Here is a 16766-nt window from a genome sequence, read left to right as displayed (position 1 = left end):
CCCTTGCCCGGTGGTTGTGGGGGTATGCGGGGGAGTTTTTTTTTTTATTAATAATGGACTTTATTCTACGGTGTGTTTTTTTTTTTTACAAGAATTTACACTTCCTTTGTGAAATGGTAGGGGTACAGTGTACCCCATTACCATTTCACACAGGGGGGGGTCAGGATCTGGGGGTCCCCTTTGTTAGGGGTCTTCCAGATTCTGATGAGCCTCCCGCCCGCATACCCCCACAACCACCGGGCAAGGGTTGTGGGGATGAGACCCTTGTCCCCATCAACATGGGGACAAGGTGCTTTGGGGGACACGCCAAAGCACCCTCCCAATGTTGAGGGCATGTGGCCTGGTGCGGTTCAGGAGAGGGGGGGGCCGCACTCTGTCCCCCCCCCTCTTTTCTGCGGCCGGCCAGGTCAACGTGCTCGGATAACAGGTCTGATTATGGATATTTAGGGGGAACCGCACGTCATTTTTTTTTTTAAATTGACGGCGGGGTTCCCCTTAATATCCATACCAGACCTGAAGGGTCTGGTTATGGATATTTAGGGGGAACCGCACATATTTTTTTTTTTTTTTTAAATTGACGGCAGGGTTCCCCTTAATATCCATACCAGACCTAAAGGGTCTGGTTATTGAATTTGCGGGGACCTCCGCGCATTTTTTTTTCTAAAAGTCCGTGTCCCATTGACTACAAAGGGGTTCGGAGTTCGGGTTTGGGTTCCCGAACCCGAACTTTTTTTTTAAAGTTCGGGTTCGGACCCGAACCCGAACATCCAGGTGTCCGCTCAACTCTATATGAGAGCACTCACGCGGGCTCTCTCCTGAGCCGCGCTCTGCATGTCCCTTGACACACAGAGCATGGCTCAAACCAGACTCGCTCCCGCTGCTGCCTCCATGACCAGTGAGAAGAGAGAGAACGGAGAGAGCTGCTGCTCTCTGGCACAGCGCAGGATTAAAATAGGACTCTGGAAAGTATAAGGGGGGCCAGTTCATCACCTTTACCCTCAGATTCTTTAGCAAGGCAGTGGTCGTCTTGTAGGTATTTGAGGTCATTATCATGTTGGAATACTGCCTTGCAGCCCAGTCTCTGAAGGGAGGAGATCATGATCTGCTTCAGTATGTCACAGTACATGTTGGAATTCATGGTTCCCTCAATTAACTGTAGCTCCCAATGCCGGGAGCTCTCATGCATCCCCACCAGACCATGTCACTCCCACCACCATGCTCAACTGTAGGCAGGATGCACTTGTCTTTGTACTCCTCACCTGGTTGCCGCCACACACGCTTGACACCATCTGAACCAAATATGTTTATCTTGGGCTTATCAGATCACAGGACATTGTTCTAGTAATCCATGTTCTTAGTCTGCTTGTCTTCAGCAAACTGTTTGCGGGCCTTCTTGTGAATCATCTTTACAAGAGGCTTCCTTCTGGGACGACAGCCACACAGATCAATTTGATGCAGTGTGCAGTGTATGGTCTGAGCACTGACAGGCTGACTCCCCACCCCTTCAACCTCTGCAACAATGCTGGCAGCACTCATATGTCTATTTCCCAAAGACAACCTCTGCATATGACGCTGAGCACGTGCATTAAACTTCTTTGCTCGACCATGGCGAGGCCTGTTCTGAGTGGAACCTGTCCTGTTAAACCGATGTATGGTCTTGGCCACTGTGCTGCAGCTCAGTTTCAGGGTCTTGGCAATCTTCTTATAGCTTAGGCCATCTTTATGTAGAGCAACAATTTTTTTATTTTTTCAGATCCTCAGTAAGTTCTTTGCCATGAGTGCCATCTTGAACTTCCAGTGACCAGTATGAGAGAGTGAGAGCGATAACACCACATTTAACTCACTACTTTACATTGTAGCAAAGTGTCATTTCTTCAGTGTTGTCACATGAAAAGATATAATGAAATATTTACCAAAATGTGAGGGGTGTACCCGCTTTTGTGAGATACTGCATATACGTAAGCTAACTTTTTAATTAGTCAAATTAGGCTAATTAATTAGGTAGAAATGGCACCATTAATTTTTCGGTCAGGAAAGGTTTATTTATTTATTGCACCGTAAGAAAGGTGCCAACTGAGTCTTCCATAGGGATATAGGAAACAAAGAAGGTGACTGAAAGGTAAGAGAGAATATCAAGGAAGAGAGGTAATTAGAGGAGGCAGCTACACATGTGATGGTCCATTTAAATAGTTGCTATGGGCAATATCTTTATTTTTCATGTACTCGGTTTACTCTCAGTGGGTTTCTATCAGATCTCAGGGGCTGATTCATTAAACCTGGAGAGAAGAAAATGAGAATGAAAGTAGAGATGTTGCCTGCAGTGACCAATTTACAAATCCAATTAAATTTTTTCCATAAAGTCATTTGATTTTCTGGAGGTTTAATCACTTCCAAATCTACTCAGCATAACCGAAAGCATTCCACCGTGGGCTCAAACCTCTTGGCTCTCCAAGGAAGCTGTATCATCTGTTGAAGAAAAAGCGGGCAGGTGTATACTTAAGCTGGCCATAGATAGATTGAAATTTGGCAAGTTCAGCATGTACTTTCACACTGCTTAGTACCCGGCGTTAGGGTAAAGTGCTGCATTAGTGACGGAGCAGATCGGGTCCTTTTCCCTAAGGCCTCGTACACACGACCGAGTTTCTCTGCAAAAACCAGCAAGAAACTTGCTGGGATTTTTTTTTGCCGAGGAAACCGGTCGTGTGTACATTTTTAGACGAGGATCCGGTCGAGCCAAAAAGAGAGCATGTCTTCTTTTTCCTCGACGGGAACGGAGAAACTTGCCTTGTCGAGTTCCTCGACAGCCTAACAAGGAACACGACGAGGAAAACAATGTGTTTCGCCCGTCGAGTTCCTCGATCGTGTGTACGAGGCTTAAGGCTGCTTTCACACTGAAAGCGCCTGGGCATTGGCGCTTTTTGGTTACTAGCAGGGCACGGCTACAGTGGTGTTTTGCTGGCGGTTCCGCGGCGCTGTCCATTGATTTCAATGGGCAGGGGTGCTTTAGGAGCAGTGAGTTCACCACTCCTAATGCGCTACAAAGAAGCTGCTGGCAGGACTTTTTCTGATGCCCTGCCAGCGCACCACTCCAGTGTGAAAGCCCTCTGGCTTTCACACTAAAGTGAATGGAGCCGCTCCTTCTGGGCGCTTTGCAGGCGCTATTTTAGCGCTATAGCGTCTGCAAAGTGCATCAGTGTGAAAAGGGTCTAAGAGGCATGAAGTCGAGTGAGGGAATAATGGCCCCCACTCGACTTCATACTATTGGATGACGGAAGTGACATCAAACGTTTTTTTTTTTGGCATTTAAGCGTAAATACAGTGTGACATAAAGTATTGCAACGACCGCCATTTTATTTTCTAGGGTGTCTGAAAAACAAATTGTAAAATGTTTGGGGGCTCTAAGTAGTTTTCTAGCAAAAAAAAACCCCTGCTTTTAACTTGTAAACACCAAGTGTAAAAAATAGGCTCGGTCCTTAAGTGGTTAATGAAAAATTCTCAGTTTGCTCCTTCCTGCTGAAGTCGTATTTATAGGCCGCTGTCAACTGTCATCATTCTGTTTGCATATAGATTATTGTTGCTAAATAAATCACACAAAATGTTTTCTTTTGTTTTATAGCCAAGGAATATTGTAAAGTTCTTTTCCCATATGAAGCCATGAATGAAGATGAATTGACAATCAGAGAAAGTGAAATTGTGCTGGTTGTAAACAAGGTAATTTATTGAGTAATGTGCAAACTGTATTTTCCTACTGTCAGTTTCAGCTTAAATGACTGAAACAAATGGTTTCCCTGGTTTATAGTCTGTTCTTTGGCTGCTGACTCGGTCTCACAGAACTCATAGGTGTTGTAAGTCTAGTGCATGCATTTGTTGGGGCCCAGCAGTAACATGTTCTGTTTAAAGTGGTAGTAAATTATTTTCTGTTTGTTTTACCTACAGGTAAGCTTATAACAAAGCTTACCTGTAGGTAAAATTAATACATCCTAAACGTGTACCGTTTAGTAGACATGTGCATTTGTTTTCATCTGAATACATTTTCGTCCGAATTTCAGCTATTTTCGTTATTGTTTTAACAAATGAAAACGAAAGTGCAGATTACGAAAACCAGAAAGATCCGACATAAACAAATGCTTTATTTTCGTTTTCATCAGTCGATTGTGCCTAACCTTAACCACTTAAGCCCCGGACCATATTGCTGCCTAAAGACCCAAGGGGTTTTTACAGTTCGGGACTGTGTCGCTTTAACAGACAATTGCGCGGTCGTGCGACGTGGCTCCCAAACAAAATTGGCGTCCTTTTTTCCCCACAAATAGAGCTTTCTTTTGGTGGTATTTGATCACCTCTGCGGTTTTTATTTTTTGCGCTATAAACAAAAATAGAGCGACAATTTTGAAAAAAATGCAATATTTTTTACTTTTTGCTGTAATAAATATCCCCCAAAAACATATATAAAAACATTTTTTTTCCTCAGTTTAGGCCGATACGTATTCTTCTACCTATTTTTAGTAAAAAAAATCGCAATAAGCGTTTATCGATTGGTTTGCGCAAAATTTATAGTGTTTACAAAATAGGGGATAGTTTTATTGCATTTTTATTAATTTTTTTTTTTTTACTACTAATGGCGGCGATCAGCGATTTTTTTCGTGACTGCGACATTATGGCGGACACTTCGGACAATTTTGACACATTTTTGGGACCATTGTCATTTTCACAGCAAAAAATGCATTTAAATTGCATTCTTTATTGTGAAAATGACAGTTGCAGTTTGGGAGTTAACCACAGGGGGCGCTGTAGGAGTTAGGGTGCACCTAGTATGTGTTTACAACTGTTGGGGGGTGTGGCTGTAGGAATGACGTCATCGATCGTGTCTTCCCTATAAAGGGAATGACGCGATCGATGCGCCGACACAGTGAAGCACGGGGAAGCCGTGTTTACACACGGCTCTCCTCGTTCTTCAGCTCCGGGGAGCGATCGCGACGGAGCGGCTATAAACAAATAGCCGCGCCGTGGTCCCGGATCGCTCCCCGAGCGGACCCGACCTCCGCATGTAGCGGGGGGGGTCCCGATCGGACCCCCCACCCGCTAATAGGCGAGGACGTACCTATACGCCCATGTGCCTGTACGTGCCATATTGTGGACGTATATGTACATGCGGGGGTCGGGAAGTGGTTAAAGGGTCACTAAAGGAAAACAATTTTTTTGCTGAAATGACTGTTTACAGGGTATAGAGACATAAAAGTTAACTGATTCCTTTTAAAAATGATTACAAATAGATAAAAATCAATCATATAATCTGCCTGCAGGTTAGTTTCACTTTTAAACTGGTTTCATGTTCCTGTGAACTAGAGAGACACACAGAACAAAAACAAACAAATCCAGGGCAGTGTTTTGTTTTTAAAATGAATCTAATTGGTTCTGTTAAGTTTTAGACACACAGTAATGACAGCTTAGACCACAGTGAAACGCTCCCAGTACTGTGGTTATAAGGAGCCAGACAAGCAGGAAGTGTGGAGATCACAGCAGAATTACAGCAACTTCAAAGCAAAAACGAACAATAAGGACATGAAACCAGGACTGCAGTAAGGTAAAGGAAGCTATTTAGCTAAAAAAAATAAAATCCTTTAGTGATCCTTTAACGCTATTAGTCCAAGATTATTCTACATAGAGAGAAAAGATTCGACATTATAGAGAGAAAAGATTCGACATTATAGAGAGAAAAGATCGCTGCTGGAATTAAGTGTGGGAAGTAAAATAAAAATAATGATGATGATGAATGTTATTGGCTGATTGTAACCAAAAGGAGGAGCAGTAAAATAGCTAGAACTAACTTGACAATTCAACATGAACGACGAAGATTCGACAAAGCATCGAAAAACATACAAACATACAAACGTTTAATCTGTCATTAAAGGCTTAATGTGTCTGTCGAATGTTCAAAGAAGATTCGACGGAGCAGCGAAACTGTACGACGCTGCAATACATTTCTGGTCAAATGCTTGGCCCATAGGCTATAGAAAAATTCTAATGTTGGTTGATTAGTAATAATAATTAATACATATAATTATTACTAGTTATACAACATTAGAATTCTTCTATGGTTTGTAGGCAGAACATTCGACTGGAAATGTACGATTCGACGTACAGTTTTGCTGCTCCGTCGAATCTTCTTTGAACATTCGACAGACACCATAAGTATTGAATGGCAGATTCAACCTTAATTCATTCGGATTTTTGGACAAATGCAATTTCTAACGAAAAACGAAATAAATAAAAACAAATTTCGGGATTAACGAAATACATTTATTTTTCGGACGAAAACGAAATTCTGAAACAAAATATTTCAGTGTGCACATGTCTACCGTTTAGGAGATATTCCAGTGAGCAGCAGCCGGTGATGTCACTGGCGCATGCGCTCCAAAGGAACAGCTTACTCGGGCTGTCCCTTTAGAGCTTGTGCCATGGCCGTGACTCCAGTGCTCATGCAAAGAAGTGACGGCATCGCGGCTCAACCATTCAAACGGCATGAACCCGCAATGCCGGAAGGAAGACTGGGTGAAGATGGAAGCCCTCTCAGCAGTCACAGAGTGCCGCTAGAAAGCTTTGTTTTAAGGCAAGTCTTTCATAATGTGGTAGTATGTGATAAAGAAAGTTTGGGGAAAGTTTACTTCTGCTTTAAATTACTACATTTGTTGTTCTAAACTACTTATTTTTCATTGTGGTAAGCCATATTAATGAATCCCCCTCCCTGAGGTCAGACCAAAACTGGGTCAACATCGATTCTTATTGGTTCCTAGTGGTCACTCTTCTTTAGGCTGTCAATAGTCTTAAAACGTATGTATGTGGACAAGCCAAGGGGCACCACATTCTTATGCCCCGTACAAACGATCAGGCTTTTGCCCGGCCAAATCACATCGGAATTCCGACGGAATTCCATCGGAGTAAAATAGAACATGTTCTATATCTAAATTCCTCGGAATATCCAATGAAACAACTCCGATGGGGCTACACACGATCGGAATATCCGATGGAAAAAGTCAGTCTGACTTTTTCCATCGGAAATTCTGATCATGTGTACAAAGGCATTAGACAGAATGTAAGTACAAAAGGTTGCATTTTTGAGATGCCCAAGACACAACAACCATAAATTAAAAATACAAATGTATTAATAAAATATAATTAAGAGGAAACCAGAGAAGTTCATTAAAATAGCATCCCTGCTTATTGCAGGTATTGTGAAAAGAATCCTATCCATACAGATATGCCCAAAAATATGACCATAGATTATATTTTAATAATATAATAGTAATTATACTAGAGAAAAGCACAGTGGAGGAACCCCAAATTGGGGGGTGGGATGTTTGTTGACATTGACGCATTTCACTGGAAGCCCACTTCCTCAGGAGACATAAGGGAGACCTATAGAAAATTGGTGCACTTCAGGGGTCTACAAAACGGAGCTACAATACCAGCCATAAAAGGCCGCCAGGGGGGCAGGTGTGAAGGCAAACATGTAGATTGACAGGCTGATGGAGGTGTACAATAAAATTGTTTCCCCATCCAAACCAAGGAGGTCACTCAGCATGGAAGCAAAAAAGAGGATAAGATGGCAGCTAAAAAAAGCTATTTTTTCGGTGCACTAGTATTAAATATTGAGTAAAAGATCATGAGCTCTTGCACCAGACAAATCCCTCCATCTTGGCTGATGAAAAAGGCCCATATGCTGCCAAAAGATCCACTAGACTAGATGTATATTCAAAGGACTTAGCTTAGCCTGTGTTTAGGAACAAATGTTGGGGCTATAATGCAAACTGCCGAGCACTACATAGACTGTCCCTTCCTAGATGCCAACACTGTCCGCAACATTTTTTGCCTGCACATGATTGGATGATGGAAATCAGCAGAGCTTTACCACATCTACATACCTCCCAACATTTTGAGATGGGAATGAGGGACTCCTATTAACAAACGTATGTAGGCATAGGACACGCCCCCTGCCACACCCAGGAGAATTATTTAAAAAAAGGTTAATTAAATCCACAAGGACATTTTTTACCACTACTATTCCTTTTATTGGCTTTTTAAATGTACAAATGCAGCAATTTAGAATTTGGATGAAATATTTTTAGCACTGGGAAACACCTTTTGTAAGATAAAAAGTGCATTTTTTACTTACGCAAGCAACGTAAAATTTTCAAAATTTGATGCGGGAAGGACGGCCATACTTAAAGCGGTGGTTCACCCACACTAACAACATTTGAGCATTAAATTAGGCATAGTAGCGCGAGCTACAGTATGCCTGTATTGATTTTTTTAGCCCGGTACTCACTGTGCAATCCTCTATAGAAGATTCCGACTCCCCGCGGGGAATGGGCATTTCTATCAAGAGGGAGGATGATTGACGGCCGGCTATGGCACGTCACGCTCCCGAAGATAGCCGGAACAGGTCTCGGCTCTTCACGGCGCTATACGGCGCCTGCGCACAGACTATGCGCAGGCGCCGTGAAGCGCCAAGTCCTATTTCGGCTATTTCCGGAGAAGCGTGACGTGCCATAGCCGGCCGTCAATCATCCTCCCTCTTGATAGGAACGCCCATTCCCCGCGGGGAGTCGGAATCTTCTATAGAGGATTGCACAGTGAGTACGGGGCTAAAAAAATCAATACAGGCATACTGTAGCTCGCGCTACTATGCCTAATTTAATGCTATAAAAAAAAAAAATGTTTCATTAGGGTGAACCACCGCTTTAACATAGGATACGCCGCACATACCCCTCATATAGCAGGGTTAACTTTACGACGGAAAAAACGCAAACGACGGGAAAAAAAGCGCCGGGCGGTCGTTCGTTTATGAATCGGCGTAAATCCTAATTTGCATATTCCTCGCGTAAAACATATGGAAGCGCCACCTAGCGGCCAGCCTGAAATTGCAGCCTAAGATCCGACAGTGTAAGACACTTAGGCCTCGTACAGACGTGAGGATATCCGCTGGAAACGGTCCGCCGGACCGTTTCCAGCGGATAAATCCTCTGGCGGATTTGGATCTGATGGCTGTACACACCATCAGATCGAAATCCCCGCGGAATACATCCGCGGTGACATGGCCGCGCCGTCGCCGCGGCGACATGCGCGACCCTGAAAGGTAAATACTTCCACGCATGCGTCGAATCATTACGACGCATGCGAGGGATGGGAGCGGACGGACTGATCCGGTGAGTCTGTACAGACGACCGGATCAGTCCGCTGGACTGGATTCCAGCGGATAGATTTCTTAGCATGCTAAGAAATTTTTATCCGCTGGGAATCCGTCGGCTGGATTTTTATCCGCTGGGAAATGTCCACTAGGCCGTACACACGACCGGATCTATCTGCTGGAACTGATCCGCGGATCAATCCCAGCGGATAGATCCGGTCGTGTGTACGGGGCCTTACACCTGGCGGATCTTAAGGATATCTATGCGTAACTGATTCTATGAATCAGTCACATAGATTAGGGGGACCAGACATCCCCAGTTTCAGGGGACAGTCCCCTGATTGAGGACACTGTCCCCGGACCAAGTCTGTCCCTGGTTTTGTCCCCAGATTGGATTTAATAGGGGGCAGGTGCAATTTCAAAGACAGTCAGTGCAGAATTAAAATAAAAAAAATAGAATTACACACCCCTGCTCCGCCATGCCTACTAGCATAGGGGGGTTGTATTTTTCCCATTATCTGTGCCCCCTTCTGATGATCATGTTCTGGTCAGAGCGGAGGGAATATTTCTTCAGTTTTGGGCGCATGCCCATTCAGCTTCGCTCGCATTGGCTCAAATCCTGGCCAGCCACCTGCCTATCTCCTTGCCTTCCCTGGCGGAGTGATCTTCCTCTGCTCCCCATCCAGTAGTAGCCGGGGCCCGAAGTGTAATGCCGCGTACACACCATCACTTTATGTGATGAAAATTTTTTTTTTTTGTGAAGTAAAAAATGACGTTTTTGAAACGTCAATTTTCAAAAACGACGTTGCCTACACACCATCGTTTTTTCACAATGCTCTAGCAAAGCGAGGTTAGGTTCACCACTCTTTTCCATTGAAGCTCGCTTCATAACTAGCTTCTGGGCATGCACGGGTTTAAAAACGTTGTTTTAAACGTCGTTTTTTGCTACACACAGTGATTTTTTGTGAAACAAAAAAAGACGTTTTAAAAAACGACATAAAACGACATAAAACATAAAACAACGTTTTCCCCCACGCACGGTCATTTAAATTGACGTTTTTAAAAACTTTGTTTTTTTCATCACATAAAGTGATGGTGTGTACGCGGCATAAGACTTTAGAGGCTGTGAGGCGGGCAGCAATAGGCAGAGAGTCGCTGATTGTTGCCATTACTAATGAAAAAAAAATATGTCCCCGGATTTCATTTAAAAAATCTGGTCACCTTAACATAGATACGACCAAGCGCACTCAGAGATACAACGGCGTATCAGGAGATACGCCATCGTATCTCTTTCTGAATCTGGCCCAATGTCTGCAAGGTAGACAGACAGAATAGTGTAATGATTCTGTTAAAAAACGAGTAAATATCTATTAAATTCCTTCATCTATATCACCTCCGGCATTATAGTTTCTGTTCTCTCATTCACTTCCTGGTTTGTGCTGCAATGTGTGTTGGCAAGATGCATTAGAGTGCCATTGACAATGAATGGCAGTGGCACCTCATAGCACCAATGCACGTTACTTGCACGGCAGCAATCTGAATGGACTCTACCCTTTCCTCAGAAACTTTAAATAAGAGAAGTTTAGTTTTTAGATACACTTTACATACAGCCTTTGGTGACATTAAGGACTGAAACTTTTCTATTTCTTGCTACCTCATTATGGTTTGAGCACTAAAAAAAACTTCCAGCACACTCCGCAAGCACTGTAATTTGCTGAGTGTGTGGGAAAGTGTGTGGGAAAAGCAATTTAATGCCCATGTTTTTACTGTCTGCAGTTAGTAGATATGATGCAGCCCCTGCTGCTCCTACAGCCTGCCACTTATTGTCCACCTTCCTACGAGGAGACGTGCCAAAAGAGAAATATCTGGACTGTTATTATTAATCTTCTGAACACAATAGTCGCCAGTCTTCCTCTTGCTTTATTACTTTGAGTCACTGACCCAGAATTAGTAACAGCCAGTGGGTTTAGAATTCCTCATAAGCTTACCTGTTTTGGATGAGTGAATGCACTAAAGTCAGCATTAAATCCATACAAGTAGCATTATCAGAAGAGGAAAAGCTATGGCGGCCTCCTTATTTCTCTAATGACAGATTTCCTTCTATTATCCAACTGCTTTATATACTGTAGGTGAGCAGTTTTAGTTTTTGCCATAAGCTAGAAATCCCTGAAAACTACACAAATCCAGGGCCGATCCTAGGCAGGGTGCACAGGGTGCTTTGCACCCAGGCGCCTGCAGAGGTGGGGGCGCCTAAGTGGCAGAGTTCTCCCCTCCCTCCTTTTTTGTGTTCATCCAGAACTAGTGTTCTGAGCATAGGTGTGTGTCTGTCCAGAACTGATGTGTCCATCTCCTGTACTATGTCTGCAGTCTCTGACCATCTCCTGTACTATGTCTGCAGTCTCTGACCGTCTCCTGTACCATGTCTGCAGTCTCTGACCGTCTCCTGTACCATATCTGCAGTCTCTGACAGTCTCCTGTACCATGTCTGCAGTCTCTGACCGTCTCCTGTACCATATCTGCAGTCTCTGACAGTCTCCTGTACCATGTCTGCAGTCTCTGACCGTCTCCTGTACTAAGTCTGCAGTCTCTGACCGTCTCCTGTACCATATCTGCAGTCTCTGACCGTCTCCTGTACCATGTCTGCAGTCTCTGACCGTCTCCTGTACCATGTCTGCAGTCTCTGACAGTCTCCTGTACCATGTCTGCAGTCTCTGACCGTCTCCTGTACTAAGTCTGCAGTCTCTGACCATCTCCTGTACTATGTCTGTGGTCTCAGACCATCTTCTGTATTATGTCTGCAGTCTCTGACCATCTCCTGTATCATATCTGTAGTATGTCTGGGGGCTCTTTCTGACAGACTCTCTAAAAGAAGCCCTCTCTGTGTCCATCAGAGAGGCCCCCCCTCCAGGTCCCAATAAAGTACTCTGCTTCTCTTCCTATATTTTGTTTATTGTTAAGAGATCATGTAAGGATCCCAGGGTAACGAAGACTTTGTGGAGGAGCATCTCTGTGGTTGAGTCGTTGCCATAAAAACATTTGTAAAGGGGAGGAGTTAGTAAAATGACCACTCCCATGTGGGGGCGCCAGAAATATTTCTGCCCCCAGGCGCCTGTGACCCTAGGATCGGCTCTGCACAAAGCATAATCAGGGGGATTCAACAGTTTCTAAAATAATTACCACTGCTTTGTAAATAAGCAAACTGGCAGTATTAAAGGAGTATGTAAACCCAACATTTCATATTCCTAATATGTGCCTGCTGTACCATATATGTGTATGAAAATGTATCCTGTTCTCTTTGTATTGCTTCCTTTATGTTATATATTTGGTGTTCCTGCCAGTCCCTCTGCTTTCCTATTATAGCCTTTCAATGGAAAGATCAGTGGGCCAAATTCTCAAAAAGTCTGCCTAACTTAAATTTCAGCAGTTAAGTTACACTGACTTAAAATTTCTACCTAAGTGCCCGATCGTCAAAGCACTTACGTAGAAATTTCAGGCCGTGTAACTTAAGTGCCGCCGTCGTAAGGCGGTCCTCCTCTCCTGGGGGCGTTTAAAATTTAAATGAGGCGCGCTCCCGCGCCGGCCGTACTGCGCATGCGTGTGATGTCATTTTCCCGACGTGCAGCACGCGAACGTAATTAACGCCGGGCGGCTTTGAGAATTTCGACGGGACACTAAAGTTGCGACGGGTGAAAAAAAAAAGACGCGCCGGGAAAACAAATAATTATTAAAAAAAATGACAGCGTCGCTCAGCATGCATTCCTGAGAGGGAGAACTCCATGCCAATTTTCAAAGAAAAAACCGGCATGGGTTCCCCACCCCAGGAGCATACCAGGCCCTTAGGTCTGGTATGGGTTGTAAGGAGACCCCCCCACGCCGAAAAATTGACGTAGGGGGTCCCCCTACAATCCATACCAGACCCGTATCCAAAGCACGCTACCCGGCCGGCCAGGAAGGGAGTGGGGACGAGCGAGCGCCCCCCCCCTCCTGAGCCATGCCAGGCCGCATGCCCTCAACATGGGGGGGTTGGGTGCTCTGGGGCAGGGGGGCGCACTGCGGGCCCCCCCACCCCAGAGCACCCTGTCCCCATGTTGATGAGGACAGGACCTCTTCCCGACAACCCTTGCCATTGGTTGTTGGGGTCTGCGGGCGGGGTGCTTATCGGAATCTGGGAGTCCCCTCAAATAAGGGGGCTCCCAGATACCGGCCCCCCACCCTAAGTGAATGGATATGGGGTACATCGTACCCCTATCCATTCACCTGGAGGCAAAAAGTAAAAGTTAGTAAACACACAACACAAGGCTTTTTAAAATAATTTATTATTCTGCTTCGGATGCCCCCCCTGTCTTCGTTATTAGCTCAATTACCAGGGGGGGCTTCTTCTTCCACTCTCCGGGGGTCTTCTTCCACTCTCCGGGGGTCTTCTTCCACTCTCTGGGGGGGGTTTCTTCTTCCGCTCTCCGGGGGGGGGCTTTTTCCGCTCTCCGGTGGGCTTCTTCCATCTTCTCCCCTCTTCCGCTGTTGACTCGGCGAACCCCGGTTCTTCTCCAGCTGTCCGGTGCCTTCTTCTTCAGCGCTGGCTGCCTGCTATGTTTGTGTGTTAGCTCAATTAGTAACAGGCAGCCGGCGCGGTCTTCTGTGACGTCAGGGTCTTCTGTTCTTCTCCCCTCTTCCGATGTTGACTCGTCGCCTGTTGTCGCTGTAATGATGGAAGCGCGCCTTGCATCCCATTTATATAGGCATCACCGTCCCATCATGCTCCGGTAGGTACCCACGTGGTGGGTGCCTACCCACGTGCACCCACCACGTGGGTACCTGCCGGAGCATGATGGGACGGTGATGCCTATATAAATGGGATGCAAGGCGCGCTTCCATCATTACAGCGACAACAGCGACGAGTCAACATCGGAAGAGGGGAGAAGAACAGAAGACCCTGACGTCACAGAAGACCGCGCCGGCTGCCTGTTACTAATTGAGCTAACACACAAACATAGCAGGCAGCCAGCGCTGAAGAAGAAGGCACCGGACAGCTGGAGAAGAACCGGGGTTCGCCGAGTCAACAGCGGAAGAGGGGAGAAGATGGAAGAAGCCCACCGGAGAGCGGAGAAGCCCCCCCCCGGAGAGCGGAAGAAGAAACCCCCCCGGAGAGTGGAAGAAGACCCCCCGGGAGTGGAAGAAGACCCCCGGAGAGTGGAAGAAGAAGCCCCCCCTGGTAATTGAGCTAATAACGAAGACAGGGGGGGCATCCGGAGCAGAATAATAAATTATTTTAAAAAGCCTTGTGTTGTGTGTTTACTAACTTTTACTTTTTGCCTCCAGGTGAATGGATAGGGGTACGATGTACCCCATATCCATTCACTTAGGGTGGGGGGCCGGTATCTGGGGGCCCCCTTATTTGAGGGGACTCCCAGATTCCGATAAGCACCCCGCCCGCAGACCCCGACAACCAATGGCAAGGGTTGTCGGGAAGAGGTCCTGTCCTCATCAACATGGGGACAGGGTGCTCTGGGGTGGGGGGGCCCGCAGTGCGCCCCCCTGCCCCAGAGCACCCAGCCCCCCCATGTTGAGGGCATGCGGCCTGGCACGGCTCAGGAGGGGGGGGACGCTCGCTCGTCCCCACTCCATTCCTGGCCGGCCGGGTAGCGTGCTTTGGATACGGGTCTGGTATGGATTGTAGGGGGACCCCCTACGTCGATTTTTCGGCGGAGGGGGGGTCTCCTTACAACCCATACCAGACCTAAGGGCCTGGTATGCTCCTGGGGGGGGAACCCATGCCGGTTTTGAATTTAAAAATTGCCGTGGAGTTCTCCCTCGGGAATGCATACCAAATGCCGTCGCTGGAATGGGCCTTTACAATGTATGACTAACTTTCCACATTATAAAACCAGCCCTAGTTTTGCGCAGGCAAATTCGGAACTTAGGCAGAAATCACAGTGATGAAATGCTTTGAAAATCTGCTTAAGTCCTCATTTGCATACGCAAAGCTGCATTTCAATGAGAAATGCCCCCAGTGGCGGATGCGGTACTGCATCCTAAAATCTGACCGTGTAAGTGTCTTACACATGTCAGATTTTCTGCCTAACTTTGGAAAAAGCCTTTTGAAAATCGTTTCCAAAGTTAGGCACAGGGATACGCAGGCTGAACAGCAGTTAAGTCTGCGTATCTCTTTTGAGAATCAGGCCCAGTGTGCTTTGGTTTCTCCTCCCCTAGTTCTTATGCAGCTGAGAACAGAGGGCATGTGATCACTTATCTGGTTCCCCACCACGCTATGGCCTAAAGACAGTTACAGCACGGCTCTCCAGTTCTGGGAGGACGTCCATGGACTTCCTCCCATGTGCACTCCTCCCGGGTGTGCACTGTGATTGCTGCGTCCTTTGGACACAGCTGATCACAGATTGTGGTAACGGGCCAATCACAGCAGCCCTTTACTATGTGATCAGCTGCGTCCAAACAGACTTGCCGGTTATTGCCATTCCTTTGTCTGACAGAGCACAATGAGTACATTCTTTACACTGATAAGCAGTGCAGCCCCAACAATGCAGCTTATAGAAGCCCATCAGTGCTGTCCATCAGTACCACCTCATTAGTTTAGCCTCGCCAATGCTCAGTGCAACCTCATCAGTGCCCATCATTGCGGCCTTATCAGCACACATCAGTGAATAAGAAAAATTACTTATTTGCAAAATTTTATAACCAAAACATTTTTTTTTCCGAAATGTTCAGTATTTTTTTGTTTGTTTAGCAAACAATAAAGTGGTGATTACATTTTTACTGTTAAAAAAAAAAAGTGGTGATTAAATACCACCAAAAGAAAGCTCTATCTCAAAAAAACAATGATAAAAAGTGTAATTTGGGTACAGTGTTGCATGACCATGTAATTGTCATTCAAAGTGCGACAGCTCTGAAAGCTTGATGTAACGCCACCCCCCACAGGAGTTGCTTACATTTTTGGTTGCCTGGGCCTCCCTCTGTATAATCTGCAGCCAAGCACAGGGTATTTTCTCACACTCTTCTGCTTGTTGTCTCCAGTAACCAGTCTAGGGGTTGGGTTTTTTGTTTTGTTGTTTTAGTTGGAGAACTTGGATAGGAGAAGTGATTTAGTATGATACTCCAAATTTACTATTCACATGCGAGGACAGCTTTCTCAATAGAACTATGCAGCAGACTGTACAGAATAGAGCAAAGTCCTTTAGCAGCACGAGTCTCTAGGATCCCTTTAGGAGGTCTGTACGCACAAGGCCCTGGCCGCAGGTCACCTTCTTCCGTGATACCAGTCAGGATCCGTGGACATCCTGAGGCTGCATGGCAGCCTGTGCTAAGGAGGGGCAGCAGGCCCCCTCCCCACCTGTACCTCTCCCTGGAGGAAGACCCAGAGCCCATGTGCTCATCAAAAATAAATACAGAAACCCAGCATGCTTAGGGGCACCACCCCTTCTAATTGGCCATGGTTGTATGGATATTCATGCTCTCATCTGCAAGGTTTCCACCCACTGTCCAGCACCTCCCATAGCTGCTAGACCAGTGTAAAACTCCAAGACCACACAAGCAGCACCAGAGCACACTGAGCAGACTCTGCTAACCAATC

The 16766-nt window shown here is 45.8% G+C and overlaps 1 protein-coding gene across 1 annotated transcript in view; it reads left to right on the top strand.

Annotated features, from left to right (window-relative positions):
• Nucleotides 1-16766, top strand: part of SH3KBP1 (SH3 domain containing kinase binding protein 1) — a 513710-nt gene that overhangs the window by 377526 nt on the left and 119418 nt on the right. Inside the window, 1 exon segment of the mRNA XM_040338226.1 lies at nucleotides 3617-3711. Within this exon segment, the coding sequence (XP_040194160.1) occupies nucleotides 3617-3711 (95 nt within the window).

This window comes from Rana temporaria, chromosome 2, assembly GCF_905171775.1.
Source record: "Rana temporaria chromosome 2, aRanTem1.1, whole genome shotgun sequence".
NCBI classification, from domain to species: Eukaryota; Metazoa; Chordata; class Amphibia; order Anura; family Ranidae; genus Rana; species Rana temporaria.
Note: the sequence above shows the minus strand (reverse complement) of the source record. Positions and strands in the feature narration are given on the sequence as shown.